Source organism: Scylla paramamosain, chromosome 27 (genome assembly GCF_035594125.1).
Source record: "Scylla paramamosain isolate STU-SP2022 chromosome 27, ASM3559412v1, whole genome shotgun sequence".
In the NCBI taxonomy this organism is placed as follows: domain Eukaryota; kingdom Metazoa; phylum Arthropoda; class Malacostraca; order Decapoda; family Portunidae; genus Scylla; species Scylla paramamosain.
Genome location: NC_087177.1, coordinates 16,375,945 through 16,402,176, shown reverse-complemented (window position 1 = coordinate 16,402,176; position 26,232 = coordinate 16,375,945). Strand labels below are relative to the sequence as shown.

At 38.6% G+C, this 26,232-nt stretch overlaps 1 protein-coding gene across 1 annotated transcript; it reads right to left on the bottom strand.

The window, feature by feature from the left end:
* Positions 1-688: 688 nt before the first annotated feature.
* LOC135114498 (uncharacterized) lies at positions 689-25,727 on the bottom strand. Its single transcript, XM_064030396.1, has 5 exons — positions 25,661-25,727; positions 25,378-25,445; positions 24,890-25,017; positions 24,486-24,602; positions 689-921 (listed from the first exon to the last, which is right to left on the bottom strand). Exons 2-5 carry the CDS (start codon positions 25,433-25,435, stop codon positions 691-693), a joined length of 534 nt encoding a protein of 177 aa, XP_063886466.1. The 5' UTR covers positions 25,436-25,445; positions 25,661-25,727; the 3' UTR covers positions 689-690.
* Between the last annotated feature and the right edge of the window lie 505 nt (positions 25,728-26,232).

Here is a 26,232-nt window from a genome sequence, read left to right as displayed (position 1 = left end):
AGAAGACCAATTCATGTGGCGTTCTGTGTAATGGCCAGACAGTCTTCACCTCGACGTTTTCTTAGAAAGTGTTCTACCCTTGATCATGGTGATACACAACATGTGACTTTTTTTTTTTTTACCTCCGCCCAGGAAGTGGTGGGCACCACATAGGGTGTGAAGTTAAGGGCGTTAGCGATGGCTGCTAAGGTGTGGAAATCAGTGCCCGAGTACAGCGTGATATTATCTGGTCCTTTTTGCTCCTCCCAGAATGGTGCAAATGGTAGGGCGGTCACATTCACTAGGGCACCATGGAAACTGAAGCAGTACGTTGAAGTTTGATTATCGTAAAATTAAGAAAATTAATTAAAAATATGTAACAATCATTAACTTTGAATGGTACAATGCAATTCATAGTGACACGTACTTTGAAAATTTTTCCTGGAATATCATGCTCCCCTCGGTAGGGAGAAGCCCCAGTGAGCGTCTCCAGGAAGCCACCTTCACTACCTGGGGTCCAACTGGACTGTATGGCAGGTATCTAAACACTTGCTGACTTCTAAGGATTGTATATTTAGGAAAAAAAAATCATCACAATGGGGAAATAAAAGGAAATGTTCTTAGATTTCTTTTTCATCTATAATATGAACACTCCATATGAAGGTAAAAAAGAAAAAAATCTTGTCTTAAATAAGAAAAAAACATCCAAACCTACTTAGAGTAATTGTTTTCCATGTTGAGGAAGACCGTGTTCATCATAGAGAAAGTCCAGTAGGCGGACAGGAGGGCGTGAAGTTGTGGGAGTGGCAAGCGGGTCAACACCACCAGCTTGGTGGCCCACACTAACAGCCGGCCTCTCAGGGACCACTCGGCGAAGGCGGTAAGGAAGGCCAGCTCGCGACTCACCACCACGATCGTTGCGCACCAAGACAGCTGACGCACCTGATAAAGTTGTAATAAGCAAATAATTTCGACCAAAGTTTTCTCTCATTCCTTCCTTCGTTGCTGATCTGAGACATGTTGGAACTCCAGTTACTGATTTTACTATTTTCTTCTGTTGTCTTAATCTTTTATCTTCATTTCCATCATCGTCGATCTCTCTTATTTCCATGACTGTAACCAAAGAGGAGAGAAGAGAGAGGGAGGGGAGGACTGAGTGAATCATTGTCCATTGCGAGATGTTTTATATATATATATATATATATATATATATATATATATATATATATATATATATATATATATATATATATATATATATATATATATATATATAATCTGATTTTCAAACTACCCTCCTACAGCTTCTATCCTCTCTGTAACTTCATCTCAAGTTTCCTTTCTGACCGTTCTATTGCTGCTGTGGTAGACGGTCACTGTTCTTCTAAATTTATTAACAGTGGTGTTCCTCAGGGTTCTGTCCTGTCATCCATTCTCTTTCTATTATTCATCAGTGATCTTCTACACCAAGCTTCTTGTCCTATCCACGCTGGTGATACCATCCTGCACTTTTCCACGTCTTTTCATAGGCGTCCAACCCTTCAGGAAGTAAACAGTTCACGCAGGGAAGCCACAGAACGCCTGACTTCTGATCTCTCTAAAATTTTTGATTGGGGCAGAGTAAATTTGGTATTGTTCAATGCCTCAAAAACTCAATTCCTCCATCTATCAACTCGACACAACCTTCCAGACAACTATCCCCTCTTCTTCAGTGACACTCAACTGTCCTCCATTTCTACACTGAACATCCTGGTTTGTCCTTTTCTTATAATCTAAACTGGAAACTTCACTTCTCATCTCTAGCTAAAACAGCTTCTAAGAAGTTAGGTGTTCTGAGACGTCTCCGCCAATTTTTTTTCACCTCCCCTCAGCTGCTAACTCTGTACAAGGGCCTTATCCGTCCATGTATGGAGTATGCTTCACATGTCGGGGGCGGGGGTTCCACTCATACCGCTCTTTAAGACAGGGTGGAATAAAAACCTTTTCGTCTCATCCATCAACTCCTCTCCTCTAACTGACTGTCTTCACCCTTTTGTCATCGCCGCAATGTTGTATCTCTAAATATCTTCTACCACTATTTTCATGCTAACTGCTCTTCTGACCTTGTTAACTACATGCCTCCCCCTCCTCACGCGGCCTCCCTGCACAAGATTTTCTTCTTTCTCTCACTCCTATTCTGTCCACCTCTCTGATGCAAGAGTTAACCAGTATTCTCAATCCTTCATCCCTTTTTCTGGTATACTCTGGAACTCTCTGCCTGCTTCTGTACTTCCACTTTCCTATGACTTGAATTCCTTCAAGAGAGAGGTTTCAAGACACTTATCCTTCCATATTTTGACTACTGCTTTGGACCCTATTTGGGGACTGGCATCTTAGTGTTTTTTTTTTTTTATTGGATATTTGTTACCCTTGGCCGGTGTCCCAGCCATATATATATATATATATATATATATATATATATATATATATATATATATATATATATATATATATATATATATATATATATATATATATATATATATATATATATATATATATATATATATATATATATATATATATATATATATATATATATATATATATATATATATATATATATATATATATATATATATATATATATATATATATATATATATATATATATATATATATATATATATATATATATATATATATATATATATATATATATATATATATATATATATATAAGTGATGGCAAATTCTGCATTTTGTATTCTCTTAAGGACTTTCTCTTTATTCCTTAGAATTCTCCGATTCTCTTTTGTGTGCTGTATGATGATATCTTTATAGTGTGTCATCTCTGCCATATCGCGATTTTTGGTCCGTAACCCTTCTTCAGTGGCTGCGGTGGGATGTTCATTTATATAAGTTTTACTGTAAACTCGGCGCCTTCCTCGAGGAGTCAAGCGTTGGTTACAGTAGTTTAGGGAGGAAGGAAATCGTGATATGTCTCACCCTAAAAAAAAAAAAAAAAAAAAAAAAAAACGGTCTGGGCGCCCCAGAGGGCTTAAAGCATCCAGTGGTCTTGACATCAGACTCCAGTGCATATGTTAAGACAATAACAGCCCTCTATTTGTCTTCCAGAGGCGCTCAGACCATTTTTTAGGTTGAGGCATATCACGATTCCTTTCCTCCCTGAACCGCCGTGGCCAACGTTTGACTTTGTCCTGGGTACTGCCAACTGTTCATTTATTTCTCTAACTGAATGACCTGCTTCTTTGAGGCTCATGATTTGCGCAATAGTCTGAGATGAATACTCTCGTTTTAGCCATATTAAGAAACAAAAAAAAAATATCACAAGATGTTATTGAGCAATAATACGCGGAAAAAAAGTCGCGGCAGGTTGCTGCTTTCCAACAGTACCTAGGAAGCACTGAGGGGAGGCTATGAGTCAATGGCATGAAGCTGAGGATGCAGTGATGTCATGGCAGGGGCTGATACTTTTGACTAAAATGGCTCACTCTCAAGAGGACCATGCTTTTTCGCCATAAGTATCGGACTCCCACTGGCAGGGGGTCCAATACTTATAACTAATATATATATATATATATATATATATATATATATATATATATATATATATATATATATATATATATATATATATATATATATATATATATATATATATATATATATATACTACCCTACCTAGTAGGGTAGTTTGGAAATCAAAGCTATGTGCCAGACTCTATCAAAAGCTTTTGATATGTCTAAGGCAACAGCAAAAAGTTTCACCAAAACCTCTAAAAGAGGATGATCAAGACTCAATAAGGAAAGCCATATCACCAGTAGAGCGGCCTTGACGGGATCCATACTGACGATCAGATAGAAAGTTGTGAAGTGATAGATATCTAATAATCTTCCTGTTGAGGATAGATTAAAAAACTTTAGAGTGGCAGGAAATTAAAGCAATAGGACGGTAGCTTGAGAGATTAGAACGGTCACCCTTTTTAGCAACAGGCTGAATGTAGGCAAACTTCCAGCAGGAATGGTAGGTGTTGATAGACAGAGTTAAAAAAAAGTTTGAACAGACAAGGTACAAGCACGGAGGCACAGTTTCGGAAAACATCAGGAGGAAACGCATCAGGTCCATAAGCCTTTCGAGGGTTTAGGCCAGTAAGGGCATGGAAAACCTCACTGCGAAGGATTTTAATGGGTAACATGAAGTAGTCAGGAGATGAAAGAGAGGGAAGAACAATCCCTGAATCATTTAAGGTAGAGTTTTTAGCAAAGGCCTGAGCGAAAATTTCAGCTTTAGAATTAGATGAGATGGCAGTGGTGCCATTATACTGAAATACAGGAGGAAAAAATGAAAAAGCAAATTATTAACAATCTTCCTGTTGACGATAGATTTAAAAACTTTGGATAGGTAGGAAATTAAAACAATAGGAAAGTAGTCTGAGGGATTAGAATGATCACCCTTTATAGGAACAGGCTGAATGTAGGCAAACTTCCAGCAAGAAGGAAAAGTAGATGTTGACAGAGTTGAAAGAGTTTGGCTAGGCAAGGTGCAAGCACGGAGGTACAGTTTCGGAGAACAATAGGAGGGACTCCATCAGGTCCATAAGCCTGATGGGTTATATGTGGTATATGTGAGCGAGAGCATTGAAAACATCACTGCAAAGAATTTTAGTGAGTAGCAAAAAGTAGTCAGAGGGTGGAGGAGACGAAGGAACAAGCCCTGGATCATCCAAGGTAGAGATCTGAGCGAAGAGTTCAGCTTTAGAAATAGATGTTATAGCATTGGTGCCATCAGGTTGAAATAAAGGAGGGAAAGAAGAAACAAAGTTATTGGAGATGTTTTTGGCTAAGTGACATGAGTCACGAGGGGAGTTAGATCTTGAAAGATTGACACTTTTTATTAATGAAGGAATTTTTGACTAGTTGGAGAACAGACTTGGCATGAAATATAAAGCGCATGAGATTCTGGTGGTGAAAGGCATAAGTACCTTTTGTGGGCCACCTCTCTATCATGTATAGCACGAGAACAGGCTGTGTTAAACCAAGATTTGGAAAGTTTAGGTCGAGAAAAAGAATGAGGAATGTACGCTTCCATGCCAGACGCTATCATATCTCTTATGTGCTCAGCACACAGAGACGTGTCTTTGACACGTCATTCCAAGAAAAATCAGCAAAATACCTCCTCAGGTCCTCCCCAACTAGCAGAGGGAAAACGCCAGAGGCACCTCCGCTTAGGGGAATTCTGAGGAGGGACTGGAGCGATGGAACAAGATACAGATATGAAAGTGTGATTGGAGGAGCCAAACGAAGGAGATAAGATAACAGCATCAGCAACAGGATTAGAGGTTAGGAAAAGATGAAGAATGTTGGGCGCATCTCCAAGACAGTCAGGAATACGAGTAGGGTGTTGCACCAATTCTTTTAGATCGTAGAGGATAGCAAAGACTATTTCACCAGGATGGCCAGTGATGGGAGAAAAAAGCCAAAGCTGGTGGCAAACATTGAAGTCTCCAAGAATGGAGATCTCCACAAAAGGGAAGAGAGTTATAATGTGCTCCACTTTGGAAATTAAGTAGTCAAAGAATTTCTTATAGTCAAAGGAGTGAGAGGTATGCATCACAAATAAATTTAGTTTGAGAGGGACTCCGCAGTCATAGCCAGAAGGTAGAAAGCTTGGAAGATTCAAGAGCATGGACACAAGAGCAGATCAAGTCGCTGTGCACAAAGACGCAACATCGAGCTTTGGATTGAAAATGAGGATAGAGAAAGTAGGAGGGAACAGATGAGGGGCTACTGTCAATTGCCTCAGACACCTGTGTTTCATTGAGGAAAAGATGAGGTTTAGTAGAGATGTGGTGTCCTACAGATTGAAAAATTAAATCTAAGACCGCGAATGTTGTAGAAGTTAATGAAGAAAAGTTGACGGGGGTGTCAAGGCACTTAAGGTCGATACCAGAGGAGTAGTCTGACCTGGGGACATTTGCGGTTCCCTCCCTAGATGGAAACTCCGAGGCTGGTGTAGGAATAGCCATGATAATCTTGAATTTTGAGTGAAGGGTGTGTGTGTGTAATAATTAGTTGCTTGTAGTTTTGTGTGAAGAGAGTTGTCTTTAGAGGGCAGGCTGTGACTGCCCCCTTGTGTTGTGATACACAAAGGGGAACGTTTAGTGAGGTCACAGTTGGGTTTAATGAAAGGTGCACAGCAACCCCTGATCTAGTGCTTTAGACCTCACTGGGAGTAATTATCGCTTCGGTAGGTGCCTAATGCCTCCTCCTTATAAGTAGAGGAGAGATGGTGTTCTATAAATTGAAAATTAAGTATAAGATCACGAATGGTGCAGAAGTTAATGAAGAAAAAGTTGAGGGGGGATGTTAAGTGTCGATACCAGAAGAGCAGTCCGACCTGGGGACATTTATGGTCCCCTCCCCAGATGGGACACTGAGGCTGGTGTAGGAGTCACCATGATAATTTTGAGTTTTGAGTGAAGGGTTTGCGTGTAATTGGGTGCATGTAATTTTGTGTGAAGGAAGAAAGTTCTTTCGCGTTCCCGCTAAAGTTATGCAGGTTCCGTGTGTGCGGTAAGTGGCCGCTCTCATGATAAGGAAGATAAGGGAACTGACGTAACAATGTGTGTGTGTATATATATATATATATATATATATATATATATATATATATATATATATATATATATATATATATATATATATATATATATATATATATATATATATATATAAAGAGAGAGAGAGAGAGAGAGAGAGAGAGAGAGAGAGAGAGAGAGAGAGAGAGAGAGAGAGAGAGAGAGAGAGAGAGAGAGAGAGAGAGAGAGAGAGAGAGAGATGAATATGATTTTTCTCTGCAGATCACAACTTCAGAAAAATTTGGCTGTCTTATCTAGACTCTAGAATATGAATGACTTTACCTCTAATTGATATATACCTTTAAATTATTACCTCCTAGCAAATATCTAGAAATATTGTAACTGATTTTCTTAAGTTTAATTAAATGTACAATCCACAGGAGTCAGCAAGAGTTTCGCCACTTGCTGTGGAAGACAGTCGGTTCCTAATTGGTAAAGGTGGAATCAAAATCTTTTTGTCTCATCTCATCAGCTCTTCTCTTGTAACAGACTATCTTTAATATGTCTCTCGCTACCGCGATGCTTCATCTCTAATTATAATTAATTTCCACCGTAATTTTTTATGCTTATTGTGCTTTAGAACTTGGTTAAATGCATGATATTGCTCCTCTGATGCCTCGTTGCACAAGATTTTACACCTACTTTTATCTTATTTTGTCCACCTTCACTCTATTACCCTTTCATCATCAAAGTCCGAAACTCTTCTTTTTATTTATTTATTATTTTTTTTAACTGTTTCGAAAGAAAAGTATCAAGACAAGTCAGAACCAAAATCGGTTGTTTTTGTTTTTTCTGTAGTTTCTTTTGGCATTATGAGCGCTTATTTATTTTCTTCCTTTACAAGTAAAAAAAAAGTTTGATTATCCCCATATAAACCACAAAAACCATAAAAACCACGCAAGATCCAATAATTCCTTATCAGGGTTATTGTTGTGTAGTGGTGAAAATAATTCGTTGTGGTTTGCAATCTGTCTTGAATGATTTTCTTCTCTGACATCAATCGCCAGATGACAAATGATCGTGCCATGAGGAATCTGTCAAATAAATCCGATCATCAACACAGACTCATCAGACTGATCCCTCATGGAACGAACATAGAGGTGGTTCTAGTGATTACATATATATATATATATATATATATATATATATATATATATATATATATATATATATATATATATATATATATATATATATATATATATATATATATATATATATTTTTTTTTTAAGATGCGGCAGAAATACCTCCCGTATTTTAAACACCTGTGTGTTGCTAATGAATTTATGCAAATGCCAATGTCTTCATTTAGCTAATGACTTACCATTTATTTATGTATTTTTTTTTCAGATACCCTCATCTAGCAATATGGTTTTGGATTGGTGCATATCATGCTTTTGTTGTAGAAACGTTTTTTGAAGAATGGGGAATCCGTAATTGCTACACAGAGAGCTTTTCGAACTCATTACATGTTAGGTCGCAATGATGCTGTTCCGGATAGAGAAACAATACTGTTATGGATTGCAAATTTCAGAGCACCCAATAACGAAAATTTTGCTTATTCACGCAGCCTGAAAGATGAAAGTGAGCTTCATCACCCGTGAGAAGAACAGTATTTGCCGGAACATTCTGAAGGATATCGTCATATTATGACAAGCGAACTTCCCAGTTGCGTTCATGCAGTTTCTGAGCAATTAATTAATTAATTTGTATGGATGGAACTCCAGATCAATGAGTAGAATTCTTCTGACTGTTCGATCAGACAGTCCCAAGATAGAAGCATATTTATGAGCTGAACGTGTAGGAGACTGAGCAACAAAGTCTTAAAGCTCGAACACTTTCTGGAGCTCGAGCGTCTTGCAGTCTTGCAGGTGGGTTTCGTTAGCTAAATGAAAACATCATTGGCACTTGCATAAGTTCATTAGCAACACATAGGTGAATGCTTGAAATATGGGAGGTATTTTTGGCGCACCCTGTATGCATATTTATATATATATATATATATATATATATATATATATATATATATATATATATATATATATATATATATATATATATATATATATATATATATATATATATATATATATATTGCCTCCCGCGCTGCCTCCCGTGCGCGGTGTCGTGGCAATGGACGGTCTTAAATACACGTGAAAATGGATCAGTACAACTGAAAATGGCATTAAAGTTAAGAAAGCTACACTCTCTTGTCAAAAAATATGCTTTTAACACTTTTGTATCCCTTGTAAGAAACAGATATGGTACTGTACCGCCATATATACAGCATTTCCCAGCAACCTCTAAAACTTATTTCATCATCCCCAGTAGTGCTTATAGCCCATATTAAGAAACACTGTTCTACGTGCTCAATCCTCGGATATGTGGAAACAACTCGGCGACCTGCGCATGAGAATCGTTAGATATCCATTAAAAATACTGATGTCATCCTCGGTAGTCAACGGCAAGCATGAATGAATCCAAGAGTTGTGTATTAGAATACGAATTCCTACGAATACCAATGCACCGAAATATTATTACTTTGAACACAAATTCACAATACTTCATGAGAGTACTTGTGAATACCTTTATAAATATTAGAAACTAATTTGTTTATGTAATTTTGACTAAATATTGTACCAAATTTCTGTAATGGTAAAAATATAGTTCCAATCAATGATTGGTGATAGCAATGAACGAGAATAAGAGAAACACTGCGTTATTTATAAAATAAGGCCATTACATCTGTCGCATAACAAAAGTAAAAGATCAAAATATACATTGCAACGTCAAAAGATTTCATTTATTTATTTTTTATTAAATACTAAAAAGAAAAGAAAAGGGAAGAAAAGAGCAACAGAAAGTAAGTGGAGTTTTCATGACAACACAAAGGTGATTGAGAGCAGATATCTCTTTAGACGCAATACTAGTTTCACACTTGTGTTCCTGGCGTAGATCTCTCTCTCTCTCTCTCTCTCTCTCTCTCTCTCTCTCTCTCTCTCTCTCTCTCTGTGTGTGTGTGTATATATATATATATATATATATATATATATATATATATATATATATATATATATATATATATATATATATATATATATATATATATATATATATATATATATATATATATATATATATATATATATATATATATATATATATATTGTCACGGGGGTGGGGGTTGTTTTTCTTTGATTATGTTTAATATTATTGATGTTAAATTGGATGGTAATTTTATTTATGTTTTGTTTGGATGTTAAAATTAAAGGTTTCTGCCACCAGTCATGGGGTTATGCCTAATACATTTATGTGGTATGGTACCATTGTTCTTATTAATTAGCCGGGGTCCTATAAGGCATTGGAAAACCCCATGATAAAAGATTAGTTGTATTTGATATAAGTATCTATATAAAAACCAAAGGCTTCATATTACACAGTGATTTATCAAGTAGATTATTCTGTTACCTTGGAGTTGTGGCCCCTATACTAGAAAAAGTGACAAAGCCCCTAATACTTTATATATATATATATATATATATATATATATATATATATATATATATATATATATATATATATATATATATATATATATATATATATATATATATATATATATATTACAAAAAAGTTAATTTGAGTGTGCCCAGAGTTACCATAATTTTCAGTATCAAACATTCAAAAGCAGTGTTGATGTTACATAAAATATATTGTGTATCACTGGTGTGTTGACTAATACATAATCCTGAGAGAATTTACCTATCTGATCTGAATTTTACGTTTACATCCTGAATTTTTCCCCTAAAACTATAGAAGTAATTGGCCAGGGAGTTTACATGTTCTCTCTGTCGATCAAGCTGTCTGTTGGCCTCTCACACAAGTAATTATTCTATCATAGACACAAATGGTTATTCCTATATATACAAGATTTATAAACAATATAAAATTTCCGGAACAAGATCACATACCTTTCAACCAAGCACTCTGTTTGCATGTGAGTCCTGGGCTCTGGAGCCAGACCTTATAAAGGGCCGCCTCAAATTACAAACAATTTCCTTCTGCCCGAATATATATATATATATATATATATATATATATATATATATATATATATATATATATATATATATATATATATATATATATATATACGAGCTCGTATATATATATATATATATATATATATATATATATATATATATATATATATATATATATATATATATATATATATATATATATATATATATATATATATATATATATATATATATATATATATATATATATATATATATATATATATATATATATATATATATATATATATATATATATATATATATATATATATATATATTCTTTTTTTTTTTTAGCAATATCCCTATAAGGCCATAATCCTTCTCTGCTCTCAGATTGTTCCTGAACATTTTAGCCTGTCTATTAACGAGTTTGGATTTTAAACAGTATTCTCAGAATTTCTCCATAACTACACAGCGTTATCATTTCGTACAAGTTTCCACTTAATCTATAGCATCTTGTGAAAGGATTTTTTTTTTTTTTATCTGACTGGTATAACAAACACCGGGAACACTGGCTTTACGGTTTCCCAATAGGGCTGGCGTCAGCGGGGACAGATGTATCATTCCGCGCCAAGCCAGTTCACATCTCATATATATATATATATATATATATATATATATATATATATATATATATATATATATATATATATATATATATATATATATATATATATATATGTATATGTATATATATTTTTTAATTTCTAGATTACAATTTCATTTAACATCCTTGTTCTAAATTCTTACTGATCTCGAAAATATTTACAGAGTTTCATTTTACGAATCCGAGAAATCATTTTAATTTAGAGACGTTGTTGTTTTAAAATATTCTGACTAAATAATTTTACATGATCGTTATGATACTTTCTTCTATTTTAATTCAATTTTCTTTACTTTTTGTCTCATGACACACACACACACACACACACACACACACACACACAGATATATATATGTATATATATATATATATATATATATATATATATATATATATATATATATATATATATATATATATATATATATATATATATATATACGCAGAACGTCCTGTTTGTTAGAAAATTATGAAGATAGAAGAGAAGTAGAAAGAAGAAGCGAGTGGAAGACAGACGAGTCTGGCGCATCAGTGGCCACAAATCACGTAGGTTAGTGTAATAATTTATTTCCTCCACGTTCTTTTATTTTACCATTTTTGTTATCATTATCTGTAGGAATATCGTTTAGTTAGGTAAGACAGACACAGACAACACCAAACAACACACATATCCTACACACACTTCTAGCTACGCCTGGCCGCCACACTCAGGCACCAGTTGCACACAGACAGTACGAGAAGACACTTAGGATTGCTGTGTCCCTTGTACCCGGCATAAGAACAATATAGTGTTTGGCTGTGTCATGGGCTTTGCTTCAAGCCCCTTACGTTGACAGCCATACGAGACAAGAACTACATCCCAACCTACATGGATTAGTGAGTAATCCACATGGCGCAGTAAGTGAAGCGGGCTCGGACCGCCATCTTTGTGCTGTGGTTCGTTTGTCATTAGTTTGTGTCTCTAGTACTGACAATATCTACTGTGTACGATGCTCCAAGTGTCAGTGGCATAGTGCAGTGATACAGTGTCTGTAGTGCAGTGTTGTGTTTTTTTTGCTGCTGGGTAAGTCGGACGCATCGTTGTACTACGCTACCCAAAATAGTGTGCACCCCCTCACCCCCCCATACAAACAGGAGAAAACGGAGCGCTTGCTCTACACTTAAACTCTCTACTAGCTTCCGCGACACATTGACTTGCGTCCGCCGAGGGGAACAGCCAATGTTGCCATCGAAAAATTTAAAAACCCGCCAGATTCAACCTCTAAACCTGTTAGATTAGGACCTAAAATCGCTAGATTTCAGCAAGGCCTAAAGAATATGCTCTAGTTTCTTGACCTTGGATTTCAGGTAAGTCCAGAAAGTACACACGCAGAGAGAGAGGGAGAGAGAGAGAGAGAGAGAGAGAGAGAGAGAGAGAGAGAGAGAGAGAGAGAGAGAGAGAGAGAGAGAGAGAGAATGTAGGTTCAGCTTTACTATGTATATCGATAGAAACATTTATATTACATACCTAATTGAAAAATACCAAGTCAGATGCATCCTCCTCCTCTTCCACCTCCTTACGTGAAGTACTAGGCGCTGATGACTGCAAATCTCCATTGTAAACTTGAGATGTTTCAATCTTACTTGCAACACAGTGGAATTTCGTAGTCAAAACATGATTTTTCAAGTCGTTTTAGGTCTGCACGAATTGCTAGATTTGTATTTGCCTTTTTTCTTTCTATTCGGTTTCTAAGTTTACTTTTCACTATATTTAGCTGGCTGAAAATTCATTCTACCTCAGCATTAGAATGAGGTAAAATAAGTACTGATAATGCATACTTTACTATTTCTTCAAATGGATTGCAATCAGATGCATCTTTGTAGTTGTTTACTTCAATCCAAAATGAGACTGTCTGGGTGACTGCACACCACTTGGCTAATGTAAGATTCTTCCATTGACTTTCGATACAATCAACAATATCAGGAGACTCCTCACCAGTTCCATTAGAGGAGTTAAGGGATCTTTAATGCAATGGAGTGCATTATCAACAGACAGCAAAAACATTTTTTTCAAGAACTTTTACATTGTCTGGTAATCTGTGCCTCATTTCTTGCACTAAATTGGTCACGAATTTAATGCACCTGCCTTTTAGTGACTCCTTTAGATTAACAGAATATCATTTCTCCTTCAGATCCTCTAGTTCTTTCTTGAACTGATATCCAAAATATGAATTGGGATCCAGGTTCTCCTCTATGTTACATTTGAGTGTATCAACATCTGAAGTAGGCAGAACAACTTTCTGACTAATAATGACTAATGAATGATTAACAATGTAACGTCTCCAAGTAACTTTGTTGGGTCTGCTTCACTGGATTCGAAGGATTTGTTAACCCTCTGAACATCTTTTAAAAGAGGCATCAGAAACTTTATGTATGCTAGGTCAACAACATCATTATACATAGAGTACAACATTTCATCTGTGTAGCACTTTTCAGTGTGGCGAATATCAAAATGAGTCATTAATCCCACCAAGTTCTCTCAGCCGATATTCGTGGTGACACGCGTGTGCAAGCACGCGAGGAAGCACAATGACAGCGAGGGCCCACCTCTCAAATCATCCTCCTCCTCACCACGCGCCGCTCCCAGCCGCACGTCACCACTGCTTTCACCATCACCTCTTACCCCGGACCCAACACTCCCATTCAGTAATACAACTTCTGCACAAGCCAAGGAGTTTTCTTGTGGGAGTATAGTGACGTTTTGATGAAGAAGGAGGACCTGCAGTTATCACGCCCAATGAAAGGACCGCCAATGCGCATACACCTGTGGGAGGATGCAAAGATCTTTGCTATCCACACACCCCGCCAGATTCCCATGGCCTTCCAGCACGCAGTAATGCAAGAACTGCGGTCGCCCTAGTGTCACCCAGTGGTCGCTGTCCAGAAGCCGAACGGTGGGGTGAGAATCACTACCGACCTTCAACTTTTCTTAACACCTATGGTCTGACCATTTTGAATTGCACGTTTAGGCATTGTCCTTTCTGTGGATTCCCCGGCCTGCGGCACTGCCACATTTATATCAAGACACACCTCATGTCAAGTATTTCCTACCTCAAAATTAAATGGCGTTGTAGTATACATACACTGTGATGTTCTAAAAAAGGTAAGTTAGTATAATATATTTTTTTTATGATACTTGCATTTTTTTTTTTTTGCAAACACCACAATATTTGGCAACGTTTCCTCCAGGCGTTGTCATGTTTCCATGGGTGACCGAGAGAGGTCACACGGTCAGAGTGACCTCTCTATGTTTGCTAATTGAGTTACCTGAACAGCGAAAGCCACCAACGTGCTTTAACTTTTACCTCGATGGTGGTATGGAAAAAAGTCATAACTAAAGAATAAAAATATAACATCATAGTTTAAGGGAAATATCACATCTTAAAGTAAACCTATCACATTTAAACGAAATTCACAATGGAGAGAGAGAGAGAGAGAGAGAGAGAGAGAGAGAGAGAGAGAGAGAGAGAGAGAGAGAGAGAGAGAGAGAGAGATGGAGGGAAGGCAGTTTTGACTGACAGGCAGATTTTTTCTCAAATTCTAACGATTCATATGTAAGTATAGATCTCTGAAAGAAAGAAATTTGCATGAAATATAGATTATATATGCAGAGAGAGAGAGAGAGAGAGAGAGAGAGAGAGAGAGAGAGAGAGAGAGAGAGAGAGAGAGAGGTGGTGGGTGTGTGGGGAGTGAGGTTATTAGCGACACATAGGCTCTAATCTGATAATTGCCCAGTAAAAGGTTTGGCAGCGCCCTAGATCGGAGAATCCCCAGAAAGGACAACGCCTAAACGCTCAATTCAAACTGGTCAGACCATAATTCTCCTTATTCTAACACTGTTTCTCCGTTGGTCTCCTCTGATCACAACCTCATATTTGTATCTTGTTCTGTTGCCCTAATTCCTCCTAGGGATCTTTCAAAGCGGAGGTGCCTCTGGTGTTTTCCTTTAATAATTGGGGAGGGGGATTTAAGAACGTATATATAATGGATTATTGTGATTTTTCATAGAATGACAACTGCCTCCGTGTCCGAGACCCATCTGTGGGTGCTTAGCGCATAACAAAAGTGATAGTGTTTAACATGAAGGCTTTCTCTCGCCATAAATTTTCCAAACATTGTTTTTACTCGGCCTGTTCTCGTGCTATACAATTATACTTGATAGCGAATCGATCCTCAAATGGTAATCAAGCCTTCCATCTGCTCATACTCATGTGTTTAACTCCTCAAATGGTAATCAAGCCTTCCATCTGCTCATTCTCATGTGTTTAATATTTCTGCCCGAAATCATACAAAGTCTCTTCTCCAACTATCAAAAGAATCAAAAGAAGACAAAAAAAAAAAAAAAAAACAATCAAGAGAAAATGTCAAAATATTTCTATATTAAATTCCACTCGTGACTTTTGGCACCTACCCTGAAATATCTCCATCAACTTTTCTTCTTTATCTTTCCCTCTATTTCAACCTGATGGCACCGCTGCTATCTCATCTATCTACTTAAAGCTGAACTCTTCACTCAGACCTTTGCTAAAAATTCAATGATTCAGGGTTTGCTTCTCCCTCTCCTCGATCTTCTGAATTTTTCATGTTTTCTATCAAGACTGGCATTCTTGACGATGTTTACTATGTCTTCGCTGGCTTTAACTCCTGGAAGATTTATGTATGGATCTGATGGGGTTCCTCTGGAAGTGTGCCTTCATGCTTGCACCCTGCCAGGTCAAACTCTTCTAACTCTGTCAACATTTTCCTTTCCTTTCTGCTGGACGTTTGCCTTCATTTAGCCTGTTCCTAAAAAGGGATTCCCCGCTCTTAGCCTTAAAAACTACCGACCAGTTACTTTAATTTTTTTTTTTTCCAAAGTTTTTTTTAATTTCTCTTCAACAGGAGGATTCTTAAGCATCTGTCACGTCACAACTTTATATCTGATCGCCAATATGGGTTCCATGGTTGCCGTCTTATTTTCTGGGTGTTGATTATCCTCTGTTGATTTATCCTCTTTTCAAAAGTTTTGGTAAAACTTTTGAATTTTGGTGAAACTTTCGCTGGTGTCTTAGACATATCAAAAACATTTGTGAGTACCCATTTTATAGTGACAGTGATGTTCCTCAGGGTTTTGTCCTGTCACAGACTGCATAACCCTAATTGTTATATACTAGGATACGCTGCTGATATCACTTTGTACTTTTCATGTCTTTTTTTTTCTAGACGTTAAACTCTTCAGTAATTGAACAATTCACATGGGGAGACTACAGAACGCCTGACATATGATTTAAAACTTCTGATTGGTGCAGAGCAAACTCTGTATTGTTCGACGGATCCAGATCCCAATTCCTGCACCTATCAACTCGAGATATCCTTCCAAATAATTGTCCCCTCTTCTTCAGTGACACTCAACTGTCTTCCTTGTCAACACCGAACATCCTGGGTCTGACATTTGATATTAATAATCCAAGCTGGAAACATCACATATTATCTAATCTCTTGTTAGAACTGTTTTTTTAGAACTTTGGCTTTCTGAGTCGTCTTCCCCTGTTTTTCTCATCGCCAGTTACTAACTTTCTACAGAGGCGTCATATGCTCTTTTATTGAGAACGCTACATACTTACACAAACCTCACTTAAACAGGGTGGAATCAAAACTTTTCTCTCATCTCATCAATTCTTCTTTAACTGTCTTCAGCCTCTCTCTCTTCGTTGCAAGACTGTTTCTTTTGCAATCCTTTATCATTAGTTTCACGCTAGCCGCCTTGTTTGTTTTGCTGTTTGCATGCTTCCCCCTCCTGCAGCCGCATTGCAAAAGGCTTCTTACTTTTTTTTTCACCCACTTCTGTTTACCTCCCCTAATGCAATATGTTCAATCTTTCATCCCTTTTACTGGTAAATTCTAGAACTCCCTGTCTGTTTCTGTATTTGCTCCTTCCTTTACCTTAACCTCCTTGAAGAGGGAAGTTTCATTACATTTTTTCTGTGTTATAATGAATTTGTTTTCGGACTATCCTTTATAGTAGTGGTTCCTTAAATATCTTCCATGACGGCCCCTTTCTGTTTCTGAGAGACCTGCACGCCACTGCCACCCCGCATGACAAACAAAAGACAAGTCACTCAGCAGTGTCAGTGTGCTTAGAGTATAAAAAGACAAGGGAAGCTGCTGGACACCGTCAGGCCTACAGGTGGCAGAAACATAACTACCTATTTCCACCTATCATTAGCCACCATAAATCTATCTAATCTTCATTTAAAGCTTCCTCATGACTCGGCACTCACAATCTGTTTCCATTCATCTTTCACTTTATTTGAAAAGCAACTTCTTCCTCTCTTCTCTTTAAATCTAACTTTATCCATCTGGCTTGAACCCATTACTTCTTGTTCTGTCCTGATTATGACCCTATGAATTTTACTTATATCCCCAATACCATTTAAAGACCTCTATCAAATTCCTCTTAACTTATGCCTTAACCTTTAAGGAAATCAAATTTTAAAATTTGCATAATGTTGTAAGGAATACATTTCATCCCATGCATCTGGCTTGAACCCATTATTTCTTGTTCTGTCCTGATTATGACCCTATGAATTTTACTTACATCCTCAATACCATTTAAAGACCTCTATCAAATTCCTCTTAACCTATGTCTTAACCTTTAAGGAAATCAAATTTTAAAATCTGCATAATGTTGTAAGGAATACATTTCATCCCATGCATCTTTTTAGTCATTATCCTTTGTATTGATTCTAAGGGGCCTATATCCGTCCTTTAGTATGGGACCAAAACTGCACAGAATAATTCAGATGAAATCTGATTTGTGCCGAGTATTTTAATATTACTTTGGGACTTGTACTTTAAACGTTCATTAATATGAATCATAGGGAGCGACCTGCCTTACTTAAGGCCTCTTTGCAGTGTCTTTTTTTCTTCTGATGGGGATAAAAGTTAACTAAAATTCCTTTTTTCTCTCTCTCTGATCTATTCAGATCTTCGTTCTTCATTGTTTACCTATCGTATGGACTTTTAGCTACGCTAAGCACTTTATAGTTGATAATTTCAAATTGCGTTTGCCATCCATATGCTCATTCGTTTATTCTGATTAAGTCTGTATGCAGAATGACTGCGGTCAAAACCGACTTAATTAGTCTATCTATCGGCTTTATTTACTTCGTAAAAGAAGTATTGTACATATTTAACGCTATAAATAATTTTTGCCTTTAATAACACTTCATTTATTACTACTATACTAATTATCTATGATAATGTGAATCTCTTCTAGTCATAATAATTTCATATATTTTTCTTTTCTCATTTATGGAGGACATACACAACCTTGTAGATCTATAGTACACAGATTTTTATGAATATAAAGACAAGAACATAATTGTTTTTTTATTCTTTCAGTCTGATGAATACGGCCTAAAAGAAGCTTTATATCACCAGCTAATACTAATGTTCACCACTACTTTAATATATCCAGAATGTTTGAGAGAAAAGATGCTTATGGAAAGGCCACACCGCCTCAGTTCATTCTGAACTTCGCTAGGTGTGTTTAACACTTTCCTTCCGGAAATTTTCTGATGTCGCTACAGTCCATTATCTGGATCATCAATTGTATATTAGAAGTAATAATGGCCCTGAAAATGATCCCTATGGCACTCCACTAATTAATTGGCAATTGTTTCATAACCATAACCAGCCTATAATTTTTCCATCCATCCCATGCACCCTAACCTTGTTCAAGATCCTTTGTCGAACGCCCTTCTACAGTCTAGGTGTGTTACATTGTAACTATCCCCATTATCTGCCGCCTCATGGATTTTACAATGAAAACTCAACAAGTTCGTGAGGTAAGACTTTTCCTTCGTGGGGCTATACTATGAACCCTTTATCAACTTGAGTTTGTTTGAATCATTCTTGATATTGATACCGTAAAAGCAACACATAATTAAAGTTGAATGAATAGGAAACGAAAAGACTCGCAACCTGAGTCCCTTGCCTTTACTGGGAGCGGCAGTGTAGATTTAACTCAGTTCGGTGTGAAGACACCTAGTTCCACACACATCGTCCACGAACATGTTAGCCCTGCTAGCAGCGTTGGTGGTTTCTCCCAGGCAGAAGGCGTGTCTGAAGAGATGATAATTATATTGGAAATGAAGAGGTTCGGTGGCCGGTGGCCTTGACTGTGTCCCAAGGCCGGGACCAGGAGGATGATGAGATCCGGGCTGTGTTTGGTCTTGAGGGTGGAAAAGCCGTTGTGGCCGTCTCCTCATCTATTGCTACCTCACCGTCCCCTGTGAGGTCCGAATTAGAATGGTGCCGCCCTTTCTTGTGTCGGGGTACTATTGAGATTGATGGGGTTACAAACCCCGTTACAGTTTTTGAGAGACAGACACACAGCAGTCACTGTGCAGGAATGTAACTGGGAGACGAGTTGCCTCCGATTAGCCTGTGGGATACCGGGGAATTGGCGCCGCGAACTTCGCTACGGCAGAGATTATGCTGTCATGCCCGCTAGTGACTGCACAGGCGCGGGTGGCACTAGTGGAGGACCTGCCAGTGTCAGGTCGATTTCCTTCCGGGGAAATTCCACCTCTTCCACCTGGCAGGTGGAAGAGTCTGGGTGCAGTCACCATCAGCGGACGCCCACCCGGATGTGCAGGCTGCTGATGTTGCTGAATTTGTTAGTTCTGTTATTACTCGCCCTTAGGCGAGATGAGCACCCCGGCGTCAGGTGGCTGCGGGTTCTGCTATTCCTGGGATCGACTGCAATAAGGCAAGGACACCACTAGAGGAAAGCAGAGTTTGTATTGATGCTGCAGTTGGGGCAGAGTGCCCAGCCAGATGCTTGTCCTACTGCTGGCAAGGGCTTGGACGAGCCAGAGTTAGACTTGTCTTCAAGTCAGTGTGCTGGGGCTAACTGCACAATTGCGGAGTCACCACAAAAAAAAAAAAAACACCTGATTTTGGTGAGAGTGTTGCTGATGGTGAAGTTGGAGTGATGAGTTTGGGTTGTGTGTTTGATGGCTCACCCTGCGGAGCTGTCGGAAGTGACACTCAGGTGGAGTTGTCGCCTGGTGTTGCGGCTGTGGGCGCCGGTACTCAGTTTGGGCCCCAGCTAGTATTGTCTGGTATGGCAGGTTTTGCTGCCGAGGGCGGAGAGACTCCTGACTCTACTGGGGAGGCGGCAATTTCCTCCCTTGTGGGTGTGTACTGGAAGCAGGGAGACGGCTTCTCCCCTGCTGGCACCAGACACGGTGGGTGTTTGCTCACGTGGCGAACCGCCCATGCTGGCAGCTGCTGCAACAGCTGTTGCCAGCATGCCATGCTCAGCATGCTGTCTCAGGAGTAATTGGCGCAGCTGTAGCTGATGGCGGAAAGAGATGAATAAGATGCTCTGTAGAATAAAGCTTGGGCACCAGTGTAGTAGAGAAGACCACAGGTCCTGGCGTAGAATCAGAGACGGATATGGGAGGAGGAATAGAAGGAGAAAAAAGAAGAAACAGCAGTCTGAGTTGGAGGGCCAAGTGGGAGCCCTGTAGTTTTCGGTTGTTATAGTAGTTAATTATTTCATTGCTGTAGTAATCTTTGATGCTATGTGATGAGTTTACGACCCTTGTTTGAGTCTGATTATGTGTATGATTAATTATGTGTTCATTTTGAATTTGTTTGGCCAAGCACCAGGCTGCTACTTGCTTCTAGCACCAATACCTCCTTAATTCCGAATGGCACATCAAAATGGAGCAACATATCTCTGCCCTCCTCTCTCCGCCGACTATTCATAACATGGTTGCTCTCAGACAATATTAGCTGGGGCCCAAACTAAGTACCGGCGCCCACAGCCTCAACACCAGGCGACAACTTCGCCTGAGTGCCATCTCCGACAGCTCCACAGGGTGAGGCAAACCATCAAACACACAATACATATTCATCACTCCACCTTCACCCTCAGCAACACTCTTACCAAAATCAGGTGCTTTTTGTGGTGACTGCGATTGTGCAGTCAGCCCCAATACACTGGCTCAAAGACAAGTCTAACTCTGGCTTGTCCAAACCCTTGCCAGTAGTGGGAGAGGCCTCTGGGCACTCTGCCCCAACTGTGGCATCAATACAAACTCTACACTCCGCGCCTGTGCTGTTACTAGCGGGCATGACAGCATAATCTCTGCCGTAGCGAAGTTCGCGGCGCCAATTCCCCGGTACCCCACAGGCTAATCGGAGGCAACTCGCCTCCCAGTTACGTTCCTGCACAGTGACTGCTGTGCGTCTGTCTCTCAAAACTGTAACGGGGTTTGTAACCCCATCAATCTCAATACTGCCCCGGCACAAGAAAGGGCGGCACCTTTCTAATTCGGACATCACAGGGGACGGTGAGGTAGCAATAGATGAGTTGACGGCCACAACAGCTTTTCCACCCTCGTCACCCTCCTGGTGACGAGGGTGGAACACACTCCTTGAACACACTGAAGGCCACCGGCTCCTGGGGCGTCTTGGAAGCAGTGTCTGTCACTAATTTTGGACAGTTGTACTTAAAATGCCCAATATTCTTGCAATAATGGCACATAGACTGCATACTATAACGAGGAGTGCTGTGTTGCATGTTTCCATACTGTCTCCATCGTGGGCTAGGTGGAGACTTATTACCAACAGGGGTAACTCACTACTGGAGCCACTACTATAACGTGGACTCCCAGACAAACTGGCGCCAGACACAACATCACCAGTCCCAACAGACGTACCACCAATCCACCATGGCACAGGCCGGTGCGCCAGCACATGGTCATCTGCCCACGTCACTGCCTCCTTCAGGCTTTTAAATCTTTTTCATGGAGCAGCGGTACCAACTCCTTCTCAGCCACGTTAATACACTGTTTCATTACCATGAGTTCCTTTAACTCACGGTAAGAGATGGGCTGGTCACTAACAATCCACTTTTCAAATATCTCCTCCAGATAGCGAGCACATTCTAACTAGGAGTCACTCGGCCTTTTCTTACCTCCACGAAACTGCAGCCTGTACGCCTCCGGCTGCAGCTCATAACTTCTCCGGATGTCAGCCTTAAACTCCTCGTAGTCCTCCAGATCCTTTACTGAAATCCTAGCATAGACTTCCAAAACCTTACCCTTCAATATATTAGCCACCAGGCCTACCCATCTCTCCTGAGGTCAATCAAATCAGGAGGTTTTTGTTCTTAAATTGACTAAACCTTTCGGTTACCTTCCTCTCATCAAACTCTGGTATTAATTTCAAACTCCTCACCATCTGGCCTTCCACAGTATCCTCCTTAATTCCCTTTCTCCTCAAACCACGAGGTGAATTAACTTCTATTCGAGTCTTCTCCAGGTTAGATATCCCATTATTTTCAGCTTCCTCCTTTTCTCTTTCTTCCTCAAGGATTTTCATTTTTCATACATCCTCTCCTTCTCTTCGGCCTCAACCCTCCTGGCCTATCTAGCCTCTTCATTCTTTAGTCTCCTTTCCTCAGCTTCAACTGTACAAGAGAGGGGGGATGGGGTGGTGACATACACACACACACATACTCACACATGCTTGCATGCCGCACTCCCTGCTCCCCGAGCTGTCTTACACGAATAAAACACCTTACTACTGAAAACTGTAATGATCAAACTAGGGGTATATGTGTGTGTGTGTGTGTGTGTGTGTGTGTGTGTGTGTGTGTGTGTGTGTGTGATGCAGTTTTGCAGCAGGGAATAAGAGGATCAAGACTGTCTGTTATAGTGGAGGAGCGGATCTTTGCATACCCTTATTTTTGCACATAAGTGAAGTTCCCCATGTGGGAGCAATACTTCATACATGCGTGAAATTTTGGTTTGCACAGGACCATCTTAAGAAGAGCGCTCTCCTGAAGATAGTCTGAAGCATATGAAAAGACGTTTCAAGGATACACAAACAGCAGAACAAAGACCAACATTTTGTGACACACTATAAAGAGAATACTGATGAACTTGGAGAATCTGTCAGCCCAATTAAGCGAAAAACAAAGTTCCCTCACAAGATTTCTGGCACATTGCTAAAAACATCTCAAATAACTTTGCTTCTTCATCTTTCCCTTCTTTATTTCAACTTGCTGGCATCATTGCATCTTATCTATTTCTAAACCTGAACTCTTCACTCAAACCTTTGCTAAAAACTCTGCCTTGAATGATTCAGGGTTTACTCCTCCCTATTCCTCCACCCTCTGACTACTTCATGCTACCCATTAAGATCGTGATGTTTTCCATGTCTTCGCTGGTGTTAACACTCGGAAGGCTTATGGACTTGATAGGGTTCCTCCTGTTGTTTTTCGAAACTGTGCCTCCATTCTTGTGCCTTGTCTAGTCACACTCTTCCAACTCTGTCAACATCTACTTTTCTTTCTCGCTGGAAGTTTGACTACATTCATCTTGTTCCTAAAAAGGGTGACAGTTCTAATCCCTCAAATTACCATTATATTCCTTAATTTCCTTCCTGTCAAAATTTTTTTTTTTTTAATATATTCTCAACAGGAAGATTCTTGAACATCTATGACTTCACAACCTTCTATCTGATCGCCAGTATGGGTTCAATCGAGGTCGCTCTACTGGTGATCTTCTGGCTTATTTACTAAGTCTTGGTCATCCTGTTTTAGGGATTTTGGTGAAAGTTTCGCTGTTGCGTTAGACATATCAAAAGCTCTTGACAGAGTCTGGCACAAAGCTTTGATTTCCAAACTACTTTCCTATGGCTTCTATTCTTCTCTCTGCAACTTCATCTGAAGTTTTCTTTCTGACCATTCTATTACTGCTGTGGTAGATGGTCACTGTTCTGCTAAATCTATTAACAGTGGTGTTGCGCAGGGTTCTTTCCTGTCCCCCTCTCCCTTCTTATTATTCATCATTGATCTTCTAAACCAAACTTCTTATCCTATTTACTCCTCCGTTGATGATACCACCTTGCACTTTTCCACGTCTTTTATATATATATATATATATATATATATATATATATATATATATATATATATATATATATATATATATATATATATATATATATATATATATATATATATAATTTATCTATCTATTCAAAATACGGTGTGTAAACCTCCAACCTCCTCACGTGCAGCACGAGGGTCATGAGGGGAGGATCGTGTCTCCGTGGTAAGAACCACCTACCTGGCGAGCAAGGGGAACCAGGAGAGAGAAACGGCGCGTCACGTTGAAATCTATACTGTTTGCCTCCACCGTGAATACTGTCACGCCCCATTGCCTCCGCCACACCTCCAGTATATCCTGGTGAGTATACGAATGCATAACAATTTGTCATGTAATCAGCCTGTCATCGGCATGGCCTAATGCATTTAGAGTTTGACCAGTGTAACGATTGTGGGTGTCATTCAGATAACTACGGTTATGTAGGAAATAGATCCAAATGGGAATAGTTAGTAAACTGGAAGCTGTCGCGAGTTGCACATTTGTAAAAGTAAAGAGATAACAACCTAGACAATAATTACGTAATTATTCAAAACTGCGTTTAACCACCAGTTATCGGCAATAGTGCGAGTGAAAAGCGCGCTCACCGGGAAAACTGTGAGAGTTGATATCTTGTCTGTGAAGAGGAGGAGGGTACAGGAAGTTTCCGTGGTGGTCTCCAGCAAGGCGGCAGCCGCCCTGCCTGCAATTGCCTCTGTGTGCCTCACGCCTACGCCTGAGAGGAATACAATTATTTATTTCTATTCTATCCACCTTGCAAGAATTAACCAACCTATCCACTCACGCCATAACATTTCTTAAGTGAAATCTGTCTTATTTATTTATTTATTTATTTATTTTTAGACCATTTGAATCCCTTCAAGACAAGAACATCGTAACATCTCAGGAACTAACTTTAACTATTTCTGCGATTACCAACTTCTCATGTAAAGTGCAGTTTTAGTTTTTTCTGCATTATTCAATGAAGGAATTTATATTACTTTCTGAATACAACCTGAATGTATAGATCACAAACACATTATTTTTAATGTTTTCTACTCGTAGAATAATTTTTTATACTTTGACAAAACCTCACCTGACACCAGAGAGGCGGCGGCGACGGCCACCATGAAGCACAGAAATTCAACCCGCATGCTGTCTGTGCTGAGCAGAGCAGAAAAATAAAATAAAAGAAAAAAAAGTCGTCGGCAAATTGCTGAAAATATTCCTCGCTGTACAATTGACTTCAAAATTTCTTGACATTCTGCCTGATAAACTGTACCCGTAAAGCTAACTTTTCACAGGTAAACAACAATTATATGCGAGTATTTTATTACTCGTATTCAGAACAACAACAACGTGTCTTAAAGTTAACTCACATATTTGCCTCACTCTGAAATTTTGATGTTCACGTGAAACACAGTTTTGGTCTGAGCTGCGGCCTCGTTGTGCAACATCTTTTCCTTGCGTCGATTTTATCTGGGTGGGTGAATGTCCTGCTGCTATCTGATTGGGCGCCCTTACTAAGGAAGCTGATCTCTCATTGGTACATCATTTATTAACAAAGCTTGGTTCTCACTTCCAACATGACCTTAGTTACCGTCTCTTCAGTTATATTAACTACTAATCAATATATATATATATATATATATATATATATATATATATATATATATATATATATATATATATATATATATATATATATATATATATATATATATATATATATATATATATATATATATATATATATATATATATATATATATATATATATATATATATATATATATATATATATATATATATATATATATATATATATAAAACAGCATCCCCTGTAATGCCATTTTTTTCTGCTCAATGATGGGATTTCTCAGTATGTAAAATAGAAACAAGGAAAGGTATCGGTTCTCTGGTGCAGTTTTCACTTCTTCCATTACTGCGG